Below are 27,793 nucleotides of genomic sequence, written 5' to 3' on the forward strand. Positions count from 1 at the left end.
AAGGTGGGATTCAAATTCTCTATATTTTTTTTTTTGTTTTTTACAATATCCCCTGATCAGGTTAAAGGTTAATTCGTTGCGAATCAAAACTTTATTTAAGAATTTGTCGCTGACCAATTAGTTACTGCTTACACTCCTAATACTTTTTTTAGACATTTTTTTTGTTTCCCACGGTATCCCTCAACCCGACAGGACAAGGACTAATCCGTCGCGGTACTGAGCTTCATTTAAGGGTTTGTCGCTGGCCAATGGGTTGCTGCATTAATTAGTGAGCTAAATACTTAACCCAAGTTGGTTTCAAACTTGTCATGTTAACTAAGCCCAATTAGACGCTTTTTCTTTTGTTGCGAAGCTCAATTAAGCTAGATCAGGATTATCTTTCCTTTTTTTTTTCCCTTAAGGATGGATTAGGATATCTTAAAATAACAAAATTGAACTTGGGCTTGTAGATCCAACTAAACTTCTAATATGGGCTGGGATGGCCCAAAAGCATAGAGCATCCAGTCAAGTATGTTGTTAGCCCGTTTTGCTATTCCATTGGATAATCCAAAAATTAGTTCTGGGAAAATTATACATATGAGTGAGCAGCATACTGCACAAATTAGTGTGAAAATTTGAAAACAAGTATCCAACAAATTGGAATTGATGGAGGAGAAACAACTAATTTTGAGGGGAAGGAGAGTGATGACGTTGTTGATGATGCATTATGCCACTGTCTTTCTTCACTTTGGGTTTATATCTTATGCTTTGTACCTTCTCTAATGTTTGTAAGACTTGTTCCATGGATGGTCGGTTCTTTGGATCTTCTTCCAAGCATTGTAATATAAGCTGTGCTATCTCAAAAGCAGCTTTTTTGGGATATTGTTCACTCAAATTTGGATCCATTCTATTTTTTAATTTCCTTTTCTCGTAAAGAGAGGGCTTAACCCACTCTACTAAATTCTGTTGACCTGAGGGCCTATTTGTGTCCAAAGCAATTAGGCCTGTTAACATTTCTAGTAGGACTACGCCAAATCCGTATACATCACTTTTTACGTACAAATGACCTGTCAATAAATTATTGGATTTATATATATATACACACACATATACAAAATATTATGTATGTAGAGTACATATTAAAAATTAATTATTATATATTTGTATATAAATATATTATTAATATAAGGATATAATATTCTACCATCTACACATCATTATCATTGAAGAATTCTCTAATGAATAAGATATCTAGGATATCATGGGTAACAAATACGTTATAAAGTTCTAATTACTTATTTTTCATAACTAAATCTAAAAAATAATGTTAAAAATTTTTGTTATAAAGACGTTTTAAAGATAACATATAATAAATTAATATTATTAATTAAAAAATGCAAAAAGAGAAAAGAAAAAGGTACATACCTGTTGCCATATACTCAGGGGCGGCATAACCGTAGGTTCCCATGACACGTGTGGTTACATGGGATCTGCCGTTAACTGGGCCAAGCTTTGCCAATCCAAAGTCCGACAGCTTTGCGTTGTAATCCTAGGTAATCACAATACAAGCATATACTAATTAAGTGCAACCCATGCACACAACACCATAATTAATGTGCTCAAATATGAAATATACTTACCCCGTCAAGAAGAATATTAGAGGACTTGAAGTCTCTATAGATTACAGATTTCTCTGACGTGTGTAAGAAATCCAAGCCTCTCGCAGCTCCAATGGCTATCTTCACCCTTATATCCCATGAAAGCGGTTCTGGGCCTTTTTTGTAATTAAACAAACATATATGTCCTAGTTAATTAACCTGTGTTCTCTGTATTTATACAATAATTTGTCTCCCAATAGTAATACGTTAGTTATTATTTCTTACTTCTGAAGAGGTGGTTTTCCAAGCTGCCCTTTTGCATGTATTCGTATACTAGCAAGAATTGATTCTCCTCCCAACAATATCCAACTAGTTTAACCAGGTTTGGATGAGAAAACTTCCCCAAGAATTTCACCTCACTCTACACCAAAAACATTAAAAGAGTACCAACGTCAAATCAAACTGGCTAGTTAAGTAATTATTAAGTTTAAAACAGTAACTCCCTTAATTAGTTTTGTCAATTTGTGTGATTAGTAGCTATACTATAGTTATTCGATAAAAATCATGCATAATACTTATTTCTTGTGGTGCATTATACGTACATAACAATTTTACTTAATAAAGTAAATATATATGCATTGCTGAATGAAATGATAATATCTTTTTCAGTCAGTACTTTCAATCCAAAAGAATAAAAAATGGAATATGATACTTTGCTTGCCTTTGAAAGGGAAAAAAACATGTCACTAGCTACTAATTTAACACAACATTGAATTTTTGTACTATATGCTATATGTCATGCTTCTTAATTAGAATGTGCCAACTCACACAATAACCAATACAGAGACTCTATATAGATTTAATTATGGATTTACCCCTTTTAATTTGGTTGAGAGAAAAACAAGAGGAAGATAGAAATTTGTTTAGATGGAATAAGGAAAATGTTTTACTGAGTCTATAAATTTATTTGTAGTGTGTGAAAGCTAAGGAACGAAATAAAAGGAACCTGCCATTCTTGGAGGCCTTGGAGGCTGTCGGGGTTAGACTTCTTAACGGCAACCGGAATTCCAACTCCGACTTTGGAAGGCTTGAGGGTATTTTGGTCAATCCATCCTTTAAAGACGCGACCAAAACCACCCTCACCTAACATAGTGTCCGGTCTGAAATTCCTTGTCGCAGTTTTCAGCTCATCCAATGTAAATATTCTCAGATTCGGCGTCACCTTCTTCATCACTCCCTTCTCCTTCCTACTTTCTGATGCAAAGAAGAAGAGACTTAAACCTAACATATATAAAGAATAAGAAAGAACGAAAGAATTCAATACCTGCAGGTGGTTTATTATTATTATTATTGGAATTAGTAGCATGACGATGCTCATTAATCTTGTTATTACTCGCCTTCCGGAAACAGTTTCCCATTGTTGTGATTTTTGAGTGATGTAATGAACACGTTCTGATCCAAGAAGGGTTAATATGTTATATATATATAGCGTGAGAGTGACATTGTTGGGTTCTACGAAGAAGGAGACGAGAAATTCCAAGCAAACAGCGTGAATACTCATACTACTAGCTACTTGCTTCGTTGACTTTCTCTCTCTAATATTTTTATTTCCTTTTCGATTCTTCTTTCTCTTCATCACTCCCTCATTTATTATTACAACAATGCTAGGGAACCAACTCTATATAAGTCAAGAATCAGCCAACTGATAACCAAATGTTGCTATTAATAGATACACGGATGTTTCTTTTTCTTATAAATTGAATGGTTTTAGATATAATTTCTATGTTTCATGTGTTACGCATTAATAAAACATAATTAATTATATGGAATCAACTAATGAATGTCAAAGCATCTGTTCCGTGATTCTCTCCTAACACTAACGTGGTCAACAATAATTTAACAAATAAATTAAATTATAAATTAATAAACCTAATTATAATTAATTATGTTGTTCTATTCTTGGCTGATTATTAGTTGTTCCATATACTTTTCCTTATTATTATCAATTCATTTTTCTTTTAATTCTATCCATAAAATAAATTCATTTTATATACACATGTCTTATTAAATTTTTTTAATATATATTTTGTATTCTAATTACTATATCACATACTATAAAAAAATTATTTTAAACAATTATTTATTTTATTTTAGTAATAATAAAAACATAAATTAAATAAAAAATCACTGTATTATTGTCACTAAAAATAATTTTTATTGTAATAAAAATGCATAGATAGTAATATAATGGCAGAGATTAACATAAGCGCCACTAAATAAAAGGATTTGGTGACTAATTTGTATATAATTTTTTTTAATATTTGGTTATTGTATTATTATTCTGTTAAATAAATAAATGCGTCTAATCATATAATATGATCTATAATTTGCAGTCCTTCAACTTACATTGCTTTTGTTACTTTGTATCTGTCCATATAAAAATTAAATATCTCTAATGGGTAACCTATGTTATCCACAAAAAAGGAGGGTAACTATATATATGAATTTATTTTTATTGATGAAAATTTTAAAATAATAAATATTTTAATTGAAATTAAATAGAGAGAGTGGTATACAATAATTTAAATGTGTAAAATATTAATGCAATAAACGAACGCAACACTTGAATTTCAAGGTCAACGATAGCTTAATAATTAACACTAAACCCCACACGTTGATTGCTTAGCATAACTTGATGAGCAAAAATAGACAATTACACATATTCTACAAACAATTTGTAAGAAACATTCTTGTATATACAGTAGTTAGCCCGGATAATAGATCTTCTTCGTTGTTAAAAAAAATTGAAAGTATAAAATGTAATTTTTAATTTTTAATTTTTTTTTATATTTATTTTTAGTCCTACTTATAAAATTAATAATAAAAAATTATATTTTATTCTTTCAATTTTTAAAAAAAATTAAAAAATCCATTTTCAACTAACTCCATCCTTAGACATGGACCCAATCAAAAGTATTACCTACAGTATTATTAATTTATTATTCTTTTTTTTATAATAAGTCTTTTTTAACCTTTTAAATTAAAGTTATAAGAAAATAAATGTATTTCGATAACTTTCTTGATTTAGATGCATTATTTTTTAAATGAATTTAAAAATAAAAAATACTTATTTTAAAAAAGAGGAAGTATTATTTATATCCAACAAAAATTATTAGATAAACACATGGTAATATGAAAAATGATTCTAATTTCTAAAAGATGTCAATTGTAAAGTCATATATATATGTGGTGTGGTTCAGTTAATTGATTAAAGTTAACTAACTATGTATGAGTTTGACAGTTTCTGCTACAACCTTTTTCCTGATGAAGTGGCAGTCAATTTCTACATGCTTAAAGCGCTCATGCAGTGCTGGATTTGTGGCCATTTGGATGGCAGAAATATTGTCACAAAATAACATGGAAGAGTTGGCTTCAATATTCATGAATTTGAGGAGTGCAATGATGGAGATAATCTCACATGATGCATTTGTCAATACCCGATACTCAGCCTCTATAGAGATTCGAGAAACCACATCTTACTTCTTTCTTTTTCAGGACACAAGGGAATCTCCCAAAAAATGCAATAACCCGTAGTGGATCTGCGAGTGTCAAGGCAGCTGTCCCAGTCAGCGTCAGCATATAGTGAGATGTTAAACTTCGAATTTGCTGAGAAAAGAATCCCTTGCCTAGGAAATGCTTTCAAATAGCGTAAGACGTGATGAATAGCATTTAAATGTGGCATTTTTTGCTCAAACATGTACTGTGCAAGCTTTACAATAGCGAAAGTGATGTCCGGTCTGGATATAGTGAGGTACATTAACCTCCCAACAAGTTTGCAATAGGTAGACAGGTCTGGTACTGGCTCACCCTCTACAGTTGGAAGCTTGAGGTTAGCTTCCATGGGTATATTTGCGGGGCTTACAATTGACATAACTCGTATCTTCCAAAAGAGAAAGAGTATATTTTCGTTGGCATAAGGAGATGTCGTGGTGCGATCTCGCCAACTCCAAACCCAAGAAAAATTTAAGGTCACCCAAGATCTTTAACTTGAAGATAGCTTGAAGACTGTCCTTCACGACATTCATGGATGCTTGTGTTGGCCGAGCTATGATGATATCATCAACATACGCAATTAAAAATGTAGTTGAATCACCACTACCAATAGAAAAAAGGGAGTAGTCTTGTTTACATTGCTTGAAGTCGTGGTCAGTCAGGGTTGTACAAAATTTCGTAAATTATTTTCTCGAAGCCTGTCTTAAATCATAGAGGGACCTAGTTAGTTTGCAAACCAAACTTTGATTGTGTTGTGGATGGCCGAGAGGCAAGTCTATATACACCTCTTCATTCAATTTTCCATTGAGAAAGGCATTATTAATGTCCAACTAAAGGATGCTCCAACTCTTTACGGTAGCAATGGTAAGTAGAACTCTTACTATTGTTATTTTGGCTATGGGGTTGAAAGTATCTCTGAAATCCACCCCAGCTTGTTGGGTATACCCCTTTGCAACCAACCGTGTTTTGTACCTCTCAAGAGAGCCATCAGCTTTCATTTTTGCCTTGTAAACCCATCAACAAACAATTGCACATTTACCTTCAGGTAGGAATAGCAGTTCCCAGGTGTTGTTAGCCTCAAGTGTATCTAATTCATCTTGCATAGCTCATCTCCATTCGAGAAAGTACACTTCCTGATGAAAAATTATGGTTCGGATATGGTATTAGCTTGGGCAAGAAAGTGGTGATAATTTGAACTAAGTCTATGATTGTTGATGTAGTTGGAAAGAGGATAGGGTGTGTTGGTAAAGCATACATAGTCAGTGTGGTGGAGGGTGATGAGTTTTGGAGGATTTTCGAAGCAGGGGTAGGGTTGAAGGAATGTTAGAAGTAGTAGCTAGTCCTATAGAAGGTTGGGTAGGCATTGGAATTGGAGAGGAATCTTTGGGTTTAGGATCTTATACTGGGGTAGGTAAGACAAAATCTGCAAACAAGTCTTTATGGAGTTAGAGGTGTGGGGAATTGCTAAAGGGCATGATATGTTCATGGAAAATCACATCTCTGGAGACAAAAAATTGTTTGGTCTCAAGTTTGTATAATTTGTAACCCTTGTATCCAAGGGGATAGCCAAGGAAGACTGATGGAACTGCCCTGGGACAGAACTTGGTTCTGGAACTCAAATTAGTTGCTGCATAGGCTAAATAGTAGTTCGAATGGAGACTTCAGGTTTAGTAAAGGACTTGAGGTTCTATTGATGAGAAAGGCAGCAGTGGTGATGCACTCTTCCCAAAAAGACACAGACAGTTTAGCTTGAAAGTAGAGAGCTCGAGCCACATTAAGAAGGTGTTGGTGTTTCTGTTCTACCACGGCATTTTGCTGTGGTCTGTATGGACAAGAGAATTAGTGGAGGGCTCGCTTTTGTTGCAAGAAATCTGTGAGTGCAAGTTCTTTTGCATTGTCTGACCTAGAACACTTAATCTTAATGCTAAACTGAGTTTCTATTAAGGAATAGAAATTCTTTAAACAAATTGTAGCATCTGATTTATTAGTCAGTAGATAAATCCAACGAAATCTCGTGGCATCATCAACAATAGTCAAGAAAAATCTCTTTCCATTATAAGTTGGAACTTGGTAAGGTCCTCATACATCACAATGAACAAGGTCAAAGGAATTTGAAGACAAATTATTGCGGGAATCAAAAGAAAGTTTTTGAAATTTTGTAAGTGAACATATCTCACAACCATTGCAGTCAGCTTTATTTTGTAAATAAAGAGTATTATCTAAATGATACAAAATTTTAGATGAAACATGACCTCAGCAAGTGTGCCACAATTGTGAGTTGCACAAATCTATTGAAACAAGATTAGAATCAGAACTTGAAAGATTTGGTGATATCAGCGGCTTTGAGCAATCGGTTGGAGATGATGCCTTTAGTATGTATAGTCCTTGATGCAAATCACCCTTCCTAATCCTTTTCTATGTGGAGTTGTCCTGAATAGCGAAGTATGTTGAGCCAATAGTTACAGTGAGAGCAGTATTGGATAAGAAAGCAAAAACTGACAGTAAATTTATACAAAGGGTTGGTACATATAGAACATTATAGAGAGAAATGTATTGGTTTAGAACAATTGTCCCTATGAAATTTGGAAAGAAATGTTTACCAGTTGGTAAAGAAACGAAATTTTTTCTAAAAGTGTGAATTGAAGAAAAAAGTGATAGGTCACATGCAATGTGAATGGTTGCTCCACTGTCTAAGATCCAAGAATTTTTTTAATAAATTTGACCTTGACATTGAGGTGTTAAGAACAATACCTGATGGAGTCTTGATCTCTGTAAAGGCATTTGATGGAATCTCTTGAATATTCGGATTATTCAACAAACTAAGGAGTTGTTGGATTTGTGTAGGAGAAAGCTGTGTAGCTGAATTGATATCTTGATCTTGATTCTGAGGTGTTGAAACATGATGGACAGAGGGTTTCACTCTTCTTCTTTTGCCATAGTTCGGTGGAAATCCATGAATTTTATAACATTTATCCACTAAATGCCCATAAAGGTCACAATGAGAGAAAAGAGGTTTATCTTTTCGCATTAAACTCCTACTTCTGCCTTGAGTTTGAGGAGGTTGTGGGTTTCTGGCAAAGAAAGCTACCTGGTTTTGAGAGGAAAAAGCCCCAATAGCCCGATGCTTTTTTCTTCTTGAGACACCAAGGACAGAACCTTGTGATTTGCAGGTAGAGGATCCAGGAGAAGGATCTGGCCACGAATTTGAGAGTAGGATTTATTTAATCCTATCAAAAAATAGTGCACATACTCAGGTTGGAGGAACTCTTGCATGGCACGAGCATCTATCTCCGTAGTTACACTGGACAGGTCGATATGAGTTCAGTTCTTCTCAAAGAACTTTAATCTTGGTGAAGTATTGAGAAATTGACAACGCTCCTTGACGAACATTCATTAATTCGCACTTCAACTTAGACACACGTGGGCCATTGCCATGTTGAAAGCGATCTTTGAGGTCATTCCACAGTTCTTAAGCAGAATCTGTGTAAACTAGAGATATGGCAATCTTTTTGGAAACTGAATTGAGGATCCACGTGCTTATCATGTCGTTGACACATTGCCAATTCTCAAACTTTTCTGGCTCAGCATCCGGACCTGGTTGTGGGATCGAGCTGGTGATAACATTAAGTTTTTGCTTGGCGTTTGAGCCTTTCGCATTACACGACTCCACGAATGGTAATTTGTCTTCAGCAAGTTGCTGAGTGATGAGTATCGAACCAGGTTGATCAGAGAAAGAAAGGAAAAACGGATCTGAAATCGTGAAAGAGGCAGATGAAGAAACTGAGTTCGCCATGGATCGTTGAAGCCGAAAAACGATTTTGGACAGCTTCTCAGAGCTTGTGATCGGAATTGCTTGCTTCTAACGAGAACAAGGGAGAAGAACTAAGAACGAAATTGCGGAAGAAAGCTGTGAAAAAATGAAGACAGAGATGGGGAAAAATTGCAGAAGGTGCTAGAAGGGAGAGAAAATATCTTCTAATATTATGTTAGATGAAGACAAAATAATGTGAAAAATAATTCTAATTTCTAAAAGATGGTAATTGTAAAGTCATATATATATGGTGTGATTTAGTTAATTGACTAAAATTAACCGACTAATTTAACTTAGTTAATCTGCTACTGATACATAATGCCTAATAAAATTTTTACTTCAATATAAACCGTTTATATATATATGAAATAAATAAAGATTAAAAAAAAAGAAATCCAAAAAAGGTGCACCATAATGTCAAATATAATAGTGAAGTGATATATACATATATACAAGAGTTTTGGTATTATTAAAGCTAAAATTTGTATTAGTATAATAAAAAAGCAGTATTATATATTCATCTATATATCATGGTGGTTCATGGATCCGATCATTGAATATCTCAACATGTAAAGCAATAAAGGATAAGATTATTGACCTCTATATAAATAAAATTAAAATACCAGACCAACAGCAGAATTAAATCCAGCCGCTGCTTAAATAATCTACTTAAATTCTATCCACATTGTTTATTTATTTTTGAAATCTTATTTCCCCCTATTCTAAACTAGTTCAATTCTCATATAATCGTTTATATAACAATGTGAAGGTACTACTCAACTTTCTCTCTCAATTATATAAGAGATCATTCCTAATACTATGAATATAATGCTATTTTTCTAATCACGTATAATAGTCTTACTAAACATTATTCTTATATGTTAAACATGTATCATGCATTTTTTTTCCCGCGTGACTTTGAATCATCTACTAACTAGCATTCAATTTTAGATACAAGTTGCTACAAATATAATTATTTATGTTGGTGTTTTTTGATCGTTCTATCAACTTAAATGTTTTTAAAAAATAATTTTATAATATATATAATATCAAAGTTTTTATCATATAAAAGTTTAGAATTCAAATTTTGTTGATTACAATTTTTTTTTTAATATAAGACATAAAAAATGTGTTAAAAATATATAACCTTTCACATGTGCTTCCACATTTAAGAAAAGTGATTTCATAATACAAGTATTATAAATTAAATTAAATAATGAAACACTATATATGTACAAATAGATGATTCTAAGACATAAATAAACAGACAATATGAATTCTCTTAAATATTATAAGCTGGATACCGGAAAAATATTAAAAATTATAAATAAAAATTGTGAGCTGTTAAAATTTTTTAATTCCTTACAAAATAAATATAAACAAATAATATATCTCATGCTATGTATATTAACTAGTAACTGATATCCGGAAATGTAAACGAATGAAATCATGCCACATATATATAAGTAGGGTTGTATTGAGAAAATAAAAAAGTTAATAATAATCAATAAAAAATAAATTACATATAAAAGTTAAAATATACATCAAAATTTAAAAATATTTATATTAATCAATTATCAGTTATTATTTTATTATTTGTTCGTATTTTTTTCTTATACATGAACATCATATGATATCTATGAAAGAAATAGAAAAATTAAAACAAACGTCATATATATGATTTTGTCATCATCACGTGTGAGTGCGCGCAGCAAGTGGCGGGTTTAAGAAGACATTGATGGAAATTTTGACTAACTAAATATAAACTCAACCTTGCAACGAATTTGGGTCTTGACCCCACCCACATTCATACCAAGTTGATCACCGGTATTATATTTTATAACTTCTAGATATACAATTAGGTAAATTTTAGTATGATTATCGGTCTATATATGTTGTTTTTTTTTATCAGTTTAATTTGTTGGAATAAGTAATTTTATGAGATGTTATTAGAGTTTTATATATATGTTTGAGAGGTTTAGAATTTTATTTTTAGAAAATTTGAAAAGTATAAAAAATAGCATAAAGTAAAAAAAAATTATAAAAAAATCAAGTAAATTTAAGAAGAGAGTCTTATTTAAAAAAAAGTGTTAGAAATATAATCATTTATATTGCTTTTTCCTATTAGTTTAAACTTTTGAGATGAATAATAATTTTATAATAATTATACTATAATGATTATAGTAATTATGTAAGTATTGCTAAAATTAAAGTTATATTTTTTTATATTTTGATAATATTCTTTTTAATTAACACTTTTTAAAAAATAAAAAAATATTATTTTAATTTTAACCATATTTTTTAAAATATTATAATTATAAGTTACTATAATATAGTCATAATAAAATGATGCATATAATTAATTATATATTTTTTGTTTACTTAAATCTTTGGAATGTATCATTTAGTTTATAATTTGTACATGATATTAAATGTTTTACGAAAACAATTTAGCATAATAAGACAAACTAAAAAAAAATCTTAGCATATAAAATCGAATGTCTTTGAGATTCATAGAATTATTTAATTTGATTTTTGAAATTTTAATTTTATCATAATAATCTTTAGATCGAACTTCCAACATCATAGTAATTTCTGAATATCTTTTTTATGATGACTAAATTGTTTTAGTATTGATGTGATCAATAACAAATCCAAAAATTTTAAGTCATGAGGACAAATATATGGCACATACAAATAACAAAAAAAAATTATATAAATATATCGAAGTATATAAAAATAAATAATATAAAAATATTAAATATTAAATAATTTTTTATTTATGAGTAAAGTATTGTTTTGTCCCAACGTTTGGAGTAAGTCTTATTTGTGTCCTTAACGTTTAAATTGTCTTATTTGTATCCCTAACGTTTATAAAAGTGATTCAATGTTATCCTACTATCAATTATACTAACAAACCAGATTATATTTTTCAATTATTCTCATTTGGATGTATTTATTCTCAATTAGGTCTCACTTGGATGTGTTCGATTTTAATATTATACCTACTATTTGTGTTTAGATTCAATTATGTCCCTAAAAAGGTAAATTATGTAAATGTTGTAGAAATTAGTTTCAACTTTTGATGAGTTATTTTTCAGAGTGGATCATCAATTCTATCCCAGACATTTATATTCTAACTTCAAGAAGAGATTTTTAAAACTCAAACTAAAACATTCATGATGTATAATTGACAGCAGGATAATATTGAATCACTTTTACAAACGTTAGGGATACAAATAGGACGATTTAAACATTAGAAACACAAATAAAATTTACCCCAAACGTTGGGGACAAAAACGATACTTACTCTTTATTTATTCATTATGAATATTGATATTAATAAATAATAATTATTAATTCAATTATATATATATATATGTATGTATGTATATAATAATAATACAAAAAAATTGAATAAAAAACCTCAAGGATATAAACTTTGACTAAATAAATTTATTAATTTATAATGCTACAGTAGTGTTTTGTTTTTTTATTAAATTGATTTAATATATATTTTTATCTTGTATTTTTAGATATAGATTAGAGTTTAATGTTAATGTATTAACGGTGTCAATTATTCAATTATGTATGTTCTTTTAAAAGATCATTCACACAATCAATATAAAAGATAAATTTTTTGTGACATGACATTACATAATCAGATATATGTGTAAATTTATTTTACACTAATAATATATCAAAATTTAATTCTAAAAATTAAAATATATATATATATATATAATAAAGGAGTATAAAAGAATCTATAATTTTTGATAAAAAAAAATTATGGTATTTTTAAAATGTGCCCTTATAGTATAGGTTAGCAAAATCTTTAAAATATTTTGACACAATTTAATACGTATTTTTTTTAATGTGGGGCAAATACAATTTTTTAAGGGGCACATATATATATTTGTACATATACTTTCATATGTTTTTTTAGAATGTTAATAGGGGCACTTGTCCTTGTAACCTACAAGGTAGACCCGTTCGTGGATGTGACTATCCTATGCCATATTAAAGTGTGCAACGATTAGCTTAGCTGGCAAGATTACAATTTAGACTCAATTTGATCCTTCTTTTTCTATTTAACACTAACATTCTTTGGTCCCTCTCGAATCTTGTGAACGTTACCCATTTCTATATCAATGATTAATATTATATTTAATTCTCTAATCTCAACCAGCCACCTTTGTCTCTAGTTTTTTCTACCTTACAAATATTTGACAAACCACCTTTTAGTATTATTTTATCATTAAGCAGTGCTAATTTTCATAATTAGCATCAAGCATACACAACACAATTATTAGCCATCAAACAAAAAATATAATAATTAGCAGAGATGCATCTCCATGTATTTTTTGTCATCACCATCACCAATCCTACCACTAAAAAGAGTTGGTGTCTCCGCCAAATTTCTCTACTATTATTATCGTTGGGAGTAAAATCAAAGACTCATTGAAGTGACACACAGTTTTTGAAAGATTTTAAGAATAGAATTCACCCAAGTTCTGTGATTCCCGGCTCCTGCTTAAGTTCATGGGACTTCATCTCGACCCGTGCGATAATCTCTTCACTCAGAAATTCACATGCGGCTTCAAGTGCAACTCCAACATTTCCAAATTCAGCTGAGTTACCAAACTCGCTCTTGACTAGGTCGGCTACTCCAACTTGGAATCTTCTTCCCTACCTCCAAGCTCTGAATCTCTCTAACAACTTTTTCTTTGGCAACATTCCCAACTCCCTATCCAACTTGACTCGCTTGTACCGACTCACCTTCTTTGGTAACTCCTTCTCTGACGCCATACTACCCTCCTCCATTGGCTCACTCTTCACTCTCGAAGAGCTTCGCTTCAATCACAACCACTTCATCGAAGCTATCCATCCACCTTCAACGGCCTCAAGAACTTGAAGAGGTTGGAGCTTCAATCCAACAAACTCCAGGGTTCAGTTCCCAAATACTTGGGTCTCCTAAACTGCCTTAATTACTTCGACGCTAGTGACAATTTTCTAATCAAAGAATTTTCAACCTGGTTGTCAGCTTTTTTGGTTCGTATTTCGATGAGGAACAATAAGTTGAGTAGAGTACTAAAACTAGTAGTGTTGAAAAATCGACCAATTGGATTTGACTTCGAATAAGCTGAGTGGGACAATTTTTTTCGCTCTTTTCGAGCTTCCATCGTTGCAGCAATTAACGTTATTTTTTAACGAGTTTTTTTAATAGAAAAAAATTTTGCAGGATTTGAAAAGAGTGGATTGATCGCGATAGATATAAGCAACAACAAACTTAGGGGTACTTTGCTATGGTTTATGGTGTGGATGCCTCAACTTTTGGCATTGTCATGAGAGAACAATATGTTAGGTGGCATGATACCAATGGAGTATTAATCATTGATACGAAGAAGAAAAAGAAAAAGCATCACAAGAAAAAGAGGAGGAGGAGGAGGACTAGCCGTTGCACACTCCAAACGTGGCACGACGTTAGTACTGAACAATTGAGTCACTACCAGAAAGATGCCCAAAAATCATTATAGTTTTCGAAGCTCAATTTGAGGGACTACTATAATGACATTGTAATCTCAAAGACTAAATTAGATAATCTCATGAATTTCAAGAACTATTATAAAAGTTTACTCATATAAAATCATATTTTAATTTTAAAAGAAACTCTTGTATGATGTGATATATTAAAAATATAATTATTTACCTATTTTTTATTAATTTAAGCTAAAACCTAAAAAAAAAACAAAATACTAAAAATATATACTAATCTTAATTTCTTAATTGATATCATTTTTTTGGATAAATCTTAATTAACATATTAAAATAATATTCTTAAAATAATATTAACCTATATATGCACATACACACTAACACACACAGAATATATCTTATGAGAATGAAAAGATATATTTATCGTTATTAAATTTATTTAAATGGGCAAAAAATATATATAAGCCAAGGATAGACAGATATTATGTGAATGCGCCAAGTTGAAAAATGATTCATCAATCAACCAAAGCACTTCTCTATACAATTCGAATTGCATTTGTATATAAATTGAACCGAATCAGCTCGAATTACTCAGCAAAATTCACAATAATTCGAATCAGGTTGGTTCAAACTCAAAACATACATAATTCGAACTAGATGAGTTCGAATTATATAGTGTAAGATTTCCAAAGTAATTCGAACCAAGTTGGTTCGAATTAGTAATTAATAATTCGTAGCAGCTTGGTTCGAATTAGTTAGGACCAGACATGTATATATATGGTGTGAACGTAAGTTACTCTCATTAGAGGGGTGAGATGACTACTGAGGAGAGTTTCGTAGTGTTGGTTCACCACAGAGGATCCATTAAGAGGAAAACTCGTTCCGGTGTGAAGTTCACTGATAAGGATCCTCTGTGTATGATCGTCAGGCCTACGACGAGGTATGAGGACCTTGTTAGCTCTGTACTGCTGAAACTTGGTCTAGAAGGTGTGAAATGGGTTAAGAAGTTTTCTATCGCATTCCAATCACGATGCTCCAGGAAACCGTTAAGTATGATTGTTTCACGATCGGGAGTGATGAGGACTTGCAGGTCATGTTTCATTATCGCCGGCAGTTTCCAGAGGTGAGAACACCAGAACTGTTGGCAAAGTTGGTTGACGTGGTATCCAGCTCGGGGGTTCGAACCGGCATAGCACCACTTTCGCCACGGTAGCCGGTTCTAGCTCCCGACCTGCCGTTGCTTCTTCCTCCGTCCCTGCGTACGAGCCACCCGTCCAACCTGTTGCCTCCCCTTCGTTCGCTGTTGATCTCAACGGCAGTGTAGGCGACGAGGTCGAAACAGGAGAATTTCTACAAACCTCTTTACAGTGTGCTGCACCGGCTGGGGTTGGAGATGGATTTTTGGATGACCCAGATGACGATGATGTCGAGCCGGATATGATTGCTGATGACAGTGGCAATGATGTCGGAGCAAGTGAGCCTGCTGGGGCGGGCAGTGGTTCTAGCTCTGGCACACAGCAGTACCCTCCACATTTTTTCTCTTTGGACTTGGATGCCATGAGGCAGGAGGGGGTTCCTGGGCAGCCGGCTGGATTTGGCTCTAGAGATGGTGAAGGGTCTGCAGGTCTGAAAGAGTTTCAGGTTGGTCAGCAATTTCAGGATAAAGATGAGGCCCTGTTAAGTGTGAAGACTTACAGCATCCGTCGAGGGGTACAGTACAAGGTCGTGGAGTCTGACTATCGCCGGTATGTGGACAAGTGTTCTGAGTTCGGGAATGGGTGCACCTGGTTGATTCGCCTGAGTCTCCGATAGCGCAAGGGCCTTTGAGAAGTCAAACACTACAACGGACCGCATACGTGTCTCGCCACCTCCATCTCCAGCAACCACAGGAGTTTGGATTACCATGTGATATCGGCGTTCATTATGCCAATAGTTAGGGCTGATGCATCCGTCAGCATCAAGGTACTCCTAAATGCCACCGCCGCACACTTTGGGTTTAGGCCGACGTATAGGAGGATCTAGTTGGCCAAGCAGAAGGTTGTTGCCCTCATCTATGGTGACTGGGATGAGTCGTACAACGAGCTCCCAAGGTGGGTGTTAGGAGTCCAGTTGACGATGCCTGGTACTGTTGCAGTCCTTAGGACGAGTCCTGTTCGTGTTGGTGCACAGCTGGACGAGTCTCAAACTTATTTTCACATACTATTCTGGACGTTTCCACCGTGGATCGAGGCATTCCGTCATTGCAAGCTCCTAGTTAGTATTGATGACACCCATCTCTATGGCAAGTATGGGGAAACGTTGCTTGTCGCAATTGCACAGGACGGGAACTCCAACATACTCCCTGTGGCATTCGCATTAGTCAAGGGTGAGAATGCTGAGTCGTGGGCCTTCTTTCTCTCCCACCTGTGTGAGCATGTGACACCGCAGTCGGGTCTACTGGTTATATCGGACAGGCATAACGGCATCAAGACCGCGCTTGAGGCTCCTGACGGAGGATGGTTACCTCCGTCTACATACTGGGCATTCTGCATTCGACATGTAGCGGCAAATTTTGCCCTAACCTTCAAGGGCAAAGACGCAAGGAGGCTACTTGTGAATGCAGCGTACGCTAAGACCGAGGTCGAGTTCCATTACTGGTTTGATATTCTGATGTCTGAAGACCCGGCGATGTGTGAATGGGCGAACCGAATTGAGTATTCATTGTGGACACAGCATTGTGATGAGGGGCGTAGATTCGGACACATGACGATGAATATCTCTGAGTGTGTGAACTCAATCCTTAAGGGTGTCAGAAACCTTCCTGTGTGCTCGCTTGTGAAGGCAACATACGGAAGGTTGGCCAAATTATTTGTTCGCAAAGGGAGAGAGGCTGAGGCGCAGTAGGAAACCGGACAACAATTTAGTCAGCACTTGGTGAAGTGTATAGAGGCCAACTTGAAGACGGCTAGGTGCTTCACGGTGACTTTGTATGACAGAGAGAACTCCGAGTTCACCATCGCAAAGACGACTCATACTGGTTCTTTCTCACTGGGTAGCTACAGAGTCTCAGACATGTAACTGCGGTTACTTCCAGACACTTCATTTCCCGTGTCCCCACGCACTAGCATGCTGTGCCTACTCACGGTTTACATGGGAGCCTTACGTCCACCAGGTGTATCGTCTTAGTTCGGTCTTTAGTGTGTATCGGATGGGTTTCACACCTCCCATTCCGGAGGATTTAGATGTAGTTTTTAGAGAGAGGGGTTTTCTCCTCTCTCTTAGGATTTAGGATTAGGATTTCTATTAGGATTAGGATTGTTTCTTCATACCAGGTTCAATAATTTATGTTTCTCTTCTATTTTTGTTTATTTTGAAGCTTTTATTTATTAATGATTTATGTTGCCAAATTGGCTTATGAACCATTCATGTTATGATTTTCTTAACTAATACACATTAAGGTATTTCAGACTTATATGTTATGGATGCTTTAGCTTTATCCAAATTATTTTCATTCGAGTAGATTTTCTTCCCTTTTGGCTTTGGTTGATTAATTGGTAACTCTTGAGTTATCAAACTCATTGTTGACTGAAAATTAGAATTCTTCAAGAATTAATTCGAGTTTCAATAACTCTAGCCTTTCCTAATGAAAGACTAGGACCTGAGGAATCAAAATTAATTCATTCACTTGACTTACCTTCATAGTTAGAGGTTGACTTAGTGGGAGAAAAATCTAATTCTCATCACAATCGATAAGGATAACCGGGATAGGACTTCCAGTTCTCATACCTTGCCAAGAGCTTTATTAGTTATTATTTTAACGACTTGTTATTTTACATTACTTGTTCAACCCTTTTGAAAACCCAAAAAATATACTTTTTCATAACCAATAATAAGAACATACCTCCCTGAAATTCCTTGAGAAGACGACCCGAGATTTGAATACTTCGGTTATCAATTTATTTAGGGATTTGTTACTTGTGACAACCAAAACGTTTCTAAGAAAGGACTTTTGTTGGTTTAGAAACTATACTTGTAACGGAAATTTATTCTAAATTTTAGACCACACAAAAGTTTTCTCTTCACACGCCATTCCTTGGAGTGGCACGCCAGCTTCCTGTATTTTCTTAAAAGTACTTAGAAACATATTAGCAATAGAAAATACTTCAAATCAATCAATTTAGATGAAAAAAAACTGTAATTTGCTTAATGAAAATGTAAAAAGAATGCAAGAAAAACTACTAAAAATACAAACACATCAACCGTCTAGGGCGCTGCCTCAGCAGTCCCACCAGCGGGACGACGACGACGATGATGACGACTATCAAGATCTTTAGTGACTAGGGTTTTCTTTATACACTGTTTGATTGTATCATATTCTCTGTTATTTGACTTTTTATTTTATTTATACACTTGATAACTTAACATTTTGACTTCTATTATTTAGAATTCGGCTACTAATTGTGCAAAAATTGAATTGAAATAAAAAATTTAGAATTTGACCACTAATTTTGTCAAAAAATCTAAAAACAAAAAGAACTTATTGTCGGATTGACCGGGAAAAAATCCGACGGTAATCATGCGGGAACAAAATAGTTTGGCGCCAAAGTTACTATAAAAAAAAACCGCCAGTAATTAACGTTAGATATTCGTAGCTTAAAAAATAATTCTGACGCTAAATCCACTGCAAGTTAACGGCGAGCAACAAAATCCAATAATAAACAGTTATCGATGAGATTTATATTATCAGATTGGATCCCACAATAAATTTATTACTGACGAATTATTTTTATTTTTTCACCAATAAATTCAATGATACTCAACATTTTTTTTTATAATGTCACCAGAATTTGAATTTCCCAAACCACAAATTAAACTCTAAATTTTCTATTCCCATCCACACAAAATCGAGGCTCTAATTTATTCATCAACAGAATTTAAATTCACCAAGCCACAAATTAAACCTTAAATTTTCTATCCCCATTAAATCTGAGCATTCGATTTATATTTTGTAATTTTAAAAATAAATCATCGTTATATCTATAAAAAAAACACCCAATTAATCCATAACCATAATAATACATACTGAGAATTCATTACCAAAAAAATTAGCCTTATAATTGATCATAGTGATCTGATAAGCTGCTCGAATAATATAGTGATCTTTATGGCCTTGTCCGATCTTTTCTAAGATTTACTTTATTCAAAAGCGTCAATAGTCATAATTTGTTCTCCATGTGTTATCGCAACAGTATTAATTATTATCTTAGCAAATGGATATGGTGTGTGTGAACATATGACATATGGATGGAGAAAAAGCAACGCTCAGTTCAATTATTAAAATATTAATATATACCGTACCAAATTTTTTAATGGATACTTTTAATTTTCTTCTAAATTCTAATAGCTAGTATATAGCAATGGAAGACATAAAGACAAATGAAGGAAGAATTCCATCAACTAACCAACATTCAACCAGCTAACTAACAGTCATTTTATCGTTAATTAATAATTATTTAAATTATATTTTTTAAAAAATATAAAATCAATAAATATTAATTGCAGTTATTTAAAATTAACTAATTAAAAATTATTTACCTATATTTTTTCATGAAGAAAACCTAACCAAGCTAAGTCAACCAATTAAATTGTACTGCATGCAAATTATACTCATTATGTGACCAAGCCTGTCTTGCATGTCCAAGGTATGTGTACTCAACATTCATGTTTGTACATTTCCATTTATTTCTATATATAAATAACAGCTAATTAAGTAAACGATTTTGTGAATAATAAATTTTCATGTATAATTGAATATTAATATATTATTTGAACTATTAAGTGTTATCTATAATTGGGAATGGAATTAATTAGAACCCTTCGGGAGAATCTTCTAATAAACCTGATTCAAAGAAATGAGGGCCCGGAAAAGAAAAAAGGAGAATACATGCATGGAACATGCGCAAATACGCGGTGGTCGGAACACTTTGTATTCATGTATGGAAATTAGTTTAACTTTATAGCTGACTTTGGTGTCTCATAATGTCTAACCTAAATTTTTTGTCGGTCCCTTTGGCTTAAATTGTCAGTGTAGTCACATTCGTATTCAATTTGCAATTTTTTTTTACGACAATACTTAAAAAAAAAAACATTTACAACTTATTTTATTTAGCATTCATCAGTTCTAACTATTTTTTATTAATTCTTTTTTATTACCAAACATTTCTTCTATTTTTCTTATTTGGGTCCAATTAGGAGTATTTGACATTTGCTCATACATATGCTCCTGGTCTTTATTGTTATTACGAATCTTATACATGTTCCTTCATTTTCTTTATATTATTTTCTATCCAAACGACCCAAATGCTAATAATAAACTAGTTTAAGGTTAGGTTAGCTTATTTGATTTAATGAAAAAACACGTGAGTAACAAATCTATTTGTTAATATACATTTTGTACAACTAAAATATATAACGAAATTTTGGGGCCAAGGATTTTTTTTGTTTGTTTTTATTTGCATTCATTAAGAGAAAATACTCAGTTTGGTCTCCACAGTTGTATTTAAATTTCAATTTAGTCCTTGAAATTTCAATTACTTCAATTTAGTCCCTAAACTTTTCAAATTTTAATCACGTTAGTCTCTGCGATGGTTTCCGTCATAGAGTCAATTGAAAAGTTTAGGGACTAAATTGAGGCAAGTGAAATTTCAAAGGCTAAATTGAGACTTGAGTGTAACTTCACAGACCAAACTGAGTATTTTCTCTTTCATTAAATACGGCTAGAATAAATGCATAATATTAAATATAATAACTATGTATTATGCATATTACATATTTGAAACTATAGATTTCAAATTTAATAAAATAACTTTAGATTATTGTCTCTTTAGCATTATTCATAGATAGTACAAGTCATTCTTATTATTTATAAATTAAATTATTTTTTCTTTCTTTCACATTATTTTTTTCTCTCTCAACAAGCTATACCCTGAAGTACGCAAGCGTAACCTGGTTTCACGTTCACACAAGTAGCACCACATTCTAAGCTCCTAAGAAAACCAACAATGAAGGAAGTTTCTTAGCTCTAATTGATAATTGGATATGACACAGACACACACACACACACAGCTACAGAAATGCAAGGAAGAAAAACAAACTTGACCTTTTCTTGGTCTCTTCAATCAGGAGGAAATTCACTCCATCTCCAATAGTATTCTAGATTATCATTGTTACGGTCGGTGGAACCAGGGTCAACCTTAGCCTCATGTACCATATATAGTGCTATAACAATTTGTCTTCCTCTTATTATTTGCAAAACTGTCACTATTGTATTATTTCGGCCAAATGGCGATGTTTCAGCATGTGGAGTATTTGGTTTCTTTGTAATAATATGGCTCCACATAAACTAGATTAGGTGACCAGAAATCTAGAATGAAAAAAAAAAAGGAAAAAAAAGAGAAAAGATAGATTCGCACTGAAGAATTTATTAATGAACGAAATCCTGGTAGCGATATCACGCTTTTGCATCATTGAGTAGCCACATTAATCAATAATCATCAGAGTTAACGAACCTAATATGAGTGTTTGGCACATGGTGGGGTCCTATGACCCAACAAGAAAACTAGTTAATGGCGTTATGCGAGAAGATTTTACAGAAAAAAAAATACAAAAAGTTAAATTTTTGTTCTTAATTAACTACAGGTATAACAATTCCTTCAGGATGTTGAGAATTATTTAACGTAGAAAACGTAATAGGCCAAACGGCCCAAGAAACAAAGACAGAACTTGTATATGGGGGCTAACTCCTGACCTAAAAAAACAAACAAGATGGGGGCAAACTCACATGCTTCTCCCTAATCCATCATCATAAGGTTACAGACTTGCAGAGTTACCAAAATAAATAAATAAATAAATAAAGATTACAGACTTACAGTATGTTTCCTTTCTAATAACATATCTTTCCCTCTGATCCCCGTCTTCCTTAATTGTTTGAAATGATAAGAATATTGCTAGATTCGCTAAGTTTAATTAGTCATAAATATTCACGTCCATTGCAATTAAATCAAATCGACATTCAACAGGACTAACTTTCACAGTTTCACTTCTGCAATGGCAATAAGTTTAACTAAAGAAATAATGCTTGACTTTCAAAATAGGTACAAGTTTGTAGCATACACCAACCAAACCAGTAAGTAAATCTTTACTAAACATTAACAGAAATCGAACTCAATCTACCTTCTGATACCAACCGAAATTAACTTCTGTCGATTTCTGAATATTGCAATGGTGGGTTCTGTCTATGATGTTCAGGGATACTCTGAGAGGCTAGGTACTCCAATGCAACAACAATATCACCGATTAGCGGCCGGACTTTTGGTTGCTCCTGTAGACACATTGCAGTAATGGCAATTGCCTGATGTAAACAGCGCAAGGGGAAGTTCCCTTGCAAAAGGGGATCAACCAATTGTATGAACTTTCTCCGGTCCCCAAAACATGGGCGAGCCTGGAAACCAAAACAAAAGAGAAGTGTTAAGAAGTAATTTCACATATGAAACGGAAGAATACAGATACATCCATCTATTAAGCTAAAGACGAATTTGCATGTTAAAGGCAGGAATCAACCTAAATCACCATGTCAGTTCCTTTATGCTGAAGCATACTCTATTTTTTTTCAAGGCTTTTTTCACTTTTTGCCATATAGAAACTACATATATAGGGGGTAAGCTATACGGCAATGGAAATAATACACTAAAAGGAGTTACATATGAGCAAAACTATGACAAATAATTTACTCAAAAGGGGAAAAATTCATTTTGGGAAACAAACAAGCTAAACATTTACCCATGAAATTAAGTTTTGCTCCCCTGGTCTTCTGCTACTATCTATTGCCCTACGCCCAGTGATCAACTCCAACAAAACCACGCCAAAGCTGTATATATCAGATTTAAGTGTTAATTTGCCACTCATGGCATATTCTGGTGCACAGTAGCCATATGTTCCCATCACCCTTGTTGAAACATGGGTATTGTCTCCAACAGGTCCAAGTTTAGCAAGCCCAAAATCTGACAGTTTGGGATTGAATTCATTGTCTAATAAGATATTTGCAGACTTCAAGTCTCGATAAATAACTGGCGGATCAGCTCTACAATGGAGATACTCAAGGCCTCGGGCAGCCCCAACAGCAATCTTCATCCGTGTACTCCAACTTAGTGGTTCTTTGTCTTGGGGAGGATCTGAAATAGAATAAGTTACAACAGAATCAGTTAATTAATTATATAACCGAGAAACTAACGTTGGGATGTATTTAAAGAGGAGTAGAGGATTTTTGAATAAACAAACATAATAAGAACAAGTTTGTTCTTCCAATAAATTATACATTATACATCTAAGCTGTAAAAAAATTGCTCTTTAATTTTAACAAAGATCCACACAGACGAACATCGAAGAACAACTGCAGTTTACTTTTAGGTAATTCTAGTTCACAAAATCAAATTTCAAAACCATCCTTACTGAAAAACTAGAAGCTGTTTTGGTTGTCTACAGCACAATAGTGTAAACCTAACAGAAAATAGATAAACAGAATTTATGATTTTATCCACTTGAAGCCTATACTCATATGCCGCATACTTATTGACGAATCATGGATGGGTGTCACAGAAGAAAAATCAGAAAGCAAAGACTAAGACCATTTTTTCTCCACATTGGACGAAGTTTATGACACTCCTTACACAGTTGGACACATAAGCCATAAACCAGTTTACAGTAGTCACTATGCAATCACAAGGAACACCGCAACGCATATCAAAGTAGACAAAATCTGTTCATTCTATATACATAAACTCCTTCTGTGGTTAATGGGAACAAAATATAAACAATACAAACGAAATATACAAAATTATGAAAATATACTTGCAAGAGCAACACAAGCAACAAAAGTTTTCCTGTAAGTAGCAGGTGTTGCAATGTGCTCTGTTGCATCAACTTCATTATAAATAATGGTCAATACTGAGATATGAAGAAACTAAAGATACCTATTCCAGTCACAAATTTACATTGACTGTTGACTAATGACTATAAAACCACAAAGTTGTCTGGAACAATCCAATCAGAGCTTCTACAGCATTGCAACAGTCAAGCACTTGCAAATTAAGTGTAAGTGCGAGAAACATAAACAATAAATAGTTACCAAAGAGATGATCTTCAAGGCAACCCATAGGCATATACTCATAAACTAAAAGCCTTTGATCTCCATCGGTGCAATAACCTATGAGCCTGACAAGGTTAGAATGGTGAAGAAGGCTTAACATAAGAACCTCCATCACAAATTCCTGAAAGCCCTGATGACCATCATGACTTAACTGCTTTATGGCAACAACCTACACAAGAGGACAATTCAAATTTGAAAAACATATCCAAATAACCACAATAAATTGATTATTCTGTTGTTAATTGCTAAACTGTTAGTCATGTCATGTGATCTGAAACTCTGAATTGAAAAGAAAAGAGGTAGTTAGTTGCCTGGCCAGTAGAGAGGCGACCCTTGTAAACGCGTCCGAAACCGCCCTCACCGATCAAATTGACTTGGTTGAAACCCCGTGTTGCCGCCGCCAGCTCTCGGAATCCAAAGCTCGCCGCCGCCGTGCTGCTTTTCCCATTACTCGTACTCTTCCCCTTCCCCTCCGAATACGATTCCTTCTTCCTCCTTTCACTCTCTAACCACCCAAAACTAACTTAAATAATCTGACACTTGTTTTAAGATTTTGATAAAAAAAAAAAAATCTACTCTGAATTTAAGTACATTAAAATAATAATAAATAATCATAATTACAAGGCAGAAGAATCGCAAGGCATACCAGTAGCAGCAGTGTATTTCCCTCCACCAGAGCCTGTAAAATCCACACAGAACCCTCGTAATTCAATAAAATAAACGAGCAAAAATAAAATAAAAGAGAAAAAAGAGAAGAAGGAGGAATGGACCTGAGGAAGCAGATCGAGAACCAGTGTCAATTTCGACTCTGCTGGCATCTTTGGCGCGAGAAACAAAGCACGAGAAGCAGCTCATGTCGCTTTTCTAACCCAATTTCACTTCAATTTAAAAGATCCAAATCCCTATTCTGCGGTGTGGAAGGGGATCTTTGCATAATTCATTCTCTCAGTCTCTCTCTCTCACTCACTCACTTGAAATAAAGCTGCACTTCTTTTTCGCCTAAATACTACAATGCAAAGCGTATATTCAAACAAAAATGGCTATTGTTTCCAAAGCGGTTTCATTAGATTCGCGACACACTCCTCCGATGTTTTCCCTTTTAATTCGTTTGCGTGTGTGTTTTCTTTAGCAGAAATGAACTGACGCTAGTTATGGTAGCTACAATTAATTAAGCATCTATTATTTATTCACGATTTATAAAGAGGTTTTTTGCCTTTTCTTGCTTTTTCTTTTTGGTATGTGTATTTTTTTTTTCTGTTTTTGTCATTTTATAATTTAGTGGTATTTTTGTTTAGTATTAATTTTGGATTTCCACTTTGGTTGCATTAATCTCTTTGATTTGCAGGGCGGGTCGCACTCTATCCTCTCTGTTAGGGTCTTGTGCGCATTTATAAACGTTGCAGTCCCAGACATCATCGCTTTCCCTTTTCCCCCTTCTTTCACCTTTTTATCTTTTTGCCCTCTTTATTCATTTCCTCCATGCTCCAACACTCCGAATCCCGCATTGCCCATCCGACCGTTTTCCACACAAAAGTCATTCCCGTCCTTCCACATCAGCTAGTCATTGGATGAAAAGCCTCTTTTATTTCTTTGGTGTGAGAGGTACTGCATCAAGAGACTGTTGGCCATTTTCTAGATTTGGCTTATTGGGCTCTCTGGTATTTTTAGTCTACTAGATATGTTGGACCCATTTTGGCCCAGACTTGAGAGCCTACAATTTTCATAAGAAAAAATAAAAATGAACGAGTTAATATTCATGGTTCATTTTTTTATATATGAAAAAAATTTAAGGTAATTTTGCTGAGAATGAATTTATTTGGTGTAATTATAGATGAGTAGATGTTAATTATAGGGAGAGTAGGCCCAATACGCAGGTGGCATGCTAAGCTAGCATGCAGAACGCGTGTTGGACACGAGATAAGCTCTTAGCCAGCACGCAAGAGGCGTGTTGGACACGTGGCGAGTCCTCATCCAACATGCAAGGAGCGTGTTACATCACGTGGGTTGCATGTTAGACACATGTCACATATTGATTCGATGTGATTCGTATGTCACCTGCATGTTGAGCGCTTTGTCTATAAAAGCGAAGTTCCTTACCGTTAAACTTTATTGTGAGGAGAGTTGTTTTAGTGTGTTAGTGATGTGATGAACAAATATAAGTATATAACGGTATATCACAATAGTAAGATTATATGAAATACACATGAGAATTCGTTTGTGGTTTCATGCACTATGATGTTTGCAGAACTACTGCTACGTGCTTCAAATATTCGTGATATGAAGAGTTCAAGTGTTATTTAAAAAATATTAGTTTATATTTTTAGAATGTTTTAATTTAATTTGATTTTATTTTAATTTTATTTATTTAATTACTAAATTTTTGAAAAAAAAATCGTAAGAAAATATCTTTTATAACTGTTGAAAATTTATCATACCATATCTAATTTAGAGTGTAAACATCATAACTTTTCGTTTATCTCATTTATATACACATACACATTATTATTTTATTGACACGTACCAAACAAGTAATAGAGTATAAATTCACAAAACGTTACACATAAATAAAAAATTTATTTTTTTTTTCTTTTTAAAATCCCGAGCTTGATAGAGGCACTGGCTTTGAACTGGCCGTCAATGATGATGTCGTGGTTGCCCATAGTGTCTATATTTCTTAAATCAAATTCACCTCGGTTCACAATTCTAGGATCTGTTAAACACAAATTTTTACAAAGTTACTTAATTAATTTACCGATGAAATTTTATAGATAATAATAGCTAAAACTTGCACACTTGCTAGCAAGGTTATCGTCAAAGATTTATTTTAATTAAATTACATAATGTTTCATTAGGGGTGCCAGTTTCAGAGTGACACCACATGATGTCATTGTATTGTTAGAAAACACAAATAGTATTCTTCAACAAGCTTGGGCTATAATCGACTGTGTGCACGAACACATTCAAAAACTGAGCATATGAAGGACAATCACAGTTTGCTGGAGGTGAGGAGAGTTGGATGAGGAAGGATTTGGATGGTGGTGGTTGCGGTGGTGAAAAATTGGGGAGCCAGGATAGGTTAGGTTAGATTAAGAGGATTAATTTAAAAATTTTAAAAAAATTTTAGGATTGTAGTTTTGTAAACTAAAATTAATCTTTTATGGATACAATTTTTTT

At 33.6% G+C, this 27,793-nt stretch overlaps 5 protein-coding genes and 1 pseudogene across 5 annotated transcripts; 3 read left to right on the forward strand and 3 right to left on the reverse strand.

Moving 5' to 3' along the window:
• Positions 1–499: 499 nt before the first annotated feature.
• On the reverse strand, positions 500–3,014 carry LOC107460272 (probable serine/threonine-protein kinase PIX13). The gene is made up of 6 exons (XM_016078625.3): positions 2,902–3,014; positions 2,584–2,831; positions 1,863–1,998; positions 1,620–1,753; positions 1,405–1,528; positions 500–1,046 (listed from the first exon to the last, which is right to left on the reverse strand). The coding sequence occupies exons 1-6, from the start codon at positions 2,993–2,995 to the stop codon at positions 661–663; spliced, it is 1,122 nt and encodes a 373-aa protein (XP_015934111.1). The 5' UTR covers positions 2,996–3,014; the 3' UTR covers positions 500–660.
• A 2,074-nt stretch (positions 3,015–5,088) lies between these two features.
• On the reverse strand, positions 5,089–5,508 carry LOC107460191 (uncharacterized mitochondrial protein AtMg00240-like). The gene has a single exon (XM_016078529.1). It carries the CDS (start codon positions 5,506–5,508, stop codon positions 5,089–5,091), a length of 420 nt encoding a protein of 139 aa, XP_015934015.1.
• A 7,974-nt stretch (positions 5,509–13,482) lies between these two features.
• On the forward strand, positions 13,483–14,331 carry LOC127741196 (receptor-like protein 19; annotated as a pseudogene).
• A 920-nt stretch (positions 14,332–15,251) lies between these two features.
• LOC107460193 (uncharacterized) lies at positions 15,252–16,248 on the forward strand. The gene is made up of 3 exons (XM_016078530.1): positions 15,252–15,434; positions 15,476–15,559; positions 15,607–16,248. The coding sequence occupies exons 1-3, from the start codon at positions 15,252–15,254 to the stop codon at positions 16,246–16,248; spliced, it is 909 nt and encodes a 302-aa protein (XP_015934016.1).
• Positions 16,249–16,551: 303 nt separating this feature from the next.
• On the forward strand, positions 16,552–17,319 carry LOC107460194 (uncharacterized). The gene has a single exon (XM_016078532.1). It carries the CDS (start codon positions 16,552–16,554, stop codon positions 17,317–17,319), a length of 768 nt encoding a protein of 255 aa, XP_015934018.1.
• Positions 17,320–22,522: 5,203 nt separating this feature from the next.
• On the reverse strand, positions 22,523–25,832 carry LOC107460255 (probable serine/threonine-protein kinase PBL21). Its single transcript, XM_016078606.3, has 6 exons — positions 25,390–25,832; positions 25,266–25,298; positions 24,931–25,124; positions 24,599–24,788; positions 23,254–23,645; positions 22,523–22,915 (listed from the first exon to the last, which is right to left on the reverse strand). Exons 1-6 carry the CDS (start codon positions 25,472–25,474, stop codon positions 22,667–22,669), a joined length of 1,143 nt encoding a protein of 380 aa, XP_015934092.1. The 5' UTR covers positions 25,475–25,832; the 3' UTR covers positions 22,523–22,666.
• Between the last annotated feature and the right edge of the window lie 1,961 nt (positions 25,833–27,793).

The sequence above is a fragment of the Arachis duranensis genome, chromosome 8 (genome assembly GCF_000817695.3).
Source record: "Arachis duranensis cultivar V14167 chromosome 8, aradu.V14167.gnm2.J7QH, whole genome shotgun sequence".
NCBI lineage: Eukaryota > Viridiplantae > Streptophyta > Magnoliopsida > Fabales > Fabaceae > Arachis > Arachis duranensis.

Excerpts from the sequence above, each read along its gene's own strand:
- LOC107460193 (XM_016078530.1), top strand. The coding sequence starts at position 15,252 with ATGACTACTGAGGAGAGTTTCGTAGTGTTGGTTCACCACAGAGGATCC. Across the intron at positions 15,435-15,475 it reads GTCTAGAAGGTGTGAAATGG|GAAACCGTTAAGTATGATTG; the intron begins GTTAAGAAGTTT and ends ACGATGCTCCAG. Across the intron at positions 15,560-15,606 it reads ATCGCCGGCAGTTTCCAGAG|CTCGGGGGTTCGAACCGGCA; the intron begins GTGAGAACACCA and ends CGTGGTATCCAG.
- LOC107460191 (XM_016078529.1), bottom strand. The coding sequence starts at position 5,508 with ATGTCAATTGTAAGCCCCGCAAATATACCCATGGAAGCTAACCTCAAG.
- LOC107460272 (XM_016078625.3), bottom strand. The coding sequence starts at position 2,995 with ATGGGAAACTGTTTCCGGAAGGCGAGTAATAACAAGATTAATGAGCAT. Across the intron at positions 2,832-2,901 it reads TAATAATAAACCACCTGCAG|AAAGTAGGAAGGAGAAGGGA; the intron begins GTATTGAATTCT and ends TCTTTGCATCAG. Across the intron at positions 1,999-2,583 it reads AAGGCCTCCAAGAATGGCAG|AGTGAGGTGAAATTCTTGGG; the intron begins GTTCCTTTTATT and ends TTTTTGGTGTAG.
- LOC107460255 (XM_016078606.3), bottom strand. The coding sequence starts at position 25,474 with ATGAGCTGCTTCTCGTGCTTTGTTTCTCGCGCCAAAGATGCCAGCAGA. Across the intron at positions 24,789-24,930 it reads GTCGCCTCTCTACTGGCCAG|GTTGTTGCCATAAAGCAGTT; the intron begins GCAACTAACTAC and ends CCTCTTGTGTAG. Across the intron at positions 23,646-24,598 it reads CCTTGAAGATCATCTCTTTG|ATCCTCCCCAAGACAAAGAA; the intron begins GTAACTATTTAT and ends ATTCTATTTCAG.
- LOC107460194 (XM_016078532.1), top strand. The coding sequence starts at position 16,552 with ATGCCTGGTACTGTTGCAGTCCTTAGGACGAGTCCTGTTCGTGTTGGT.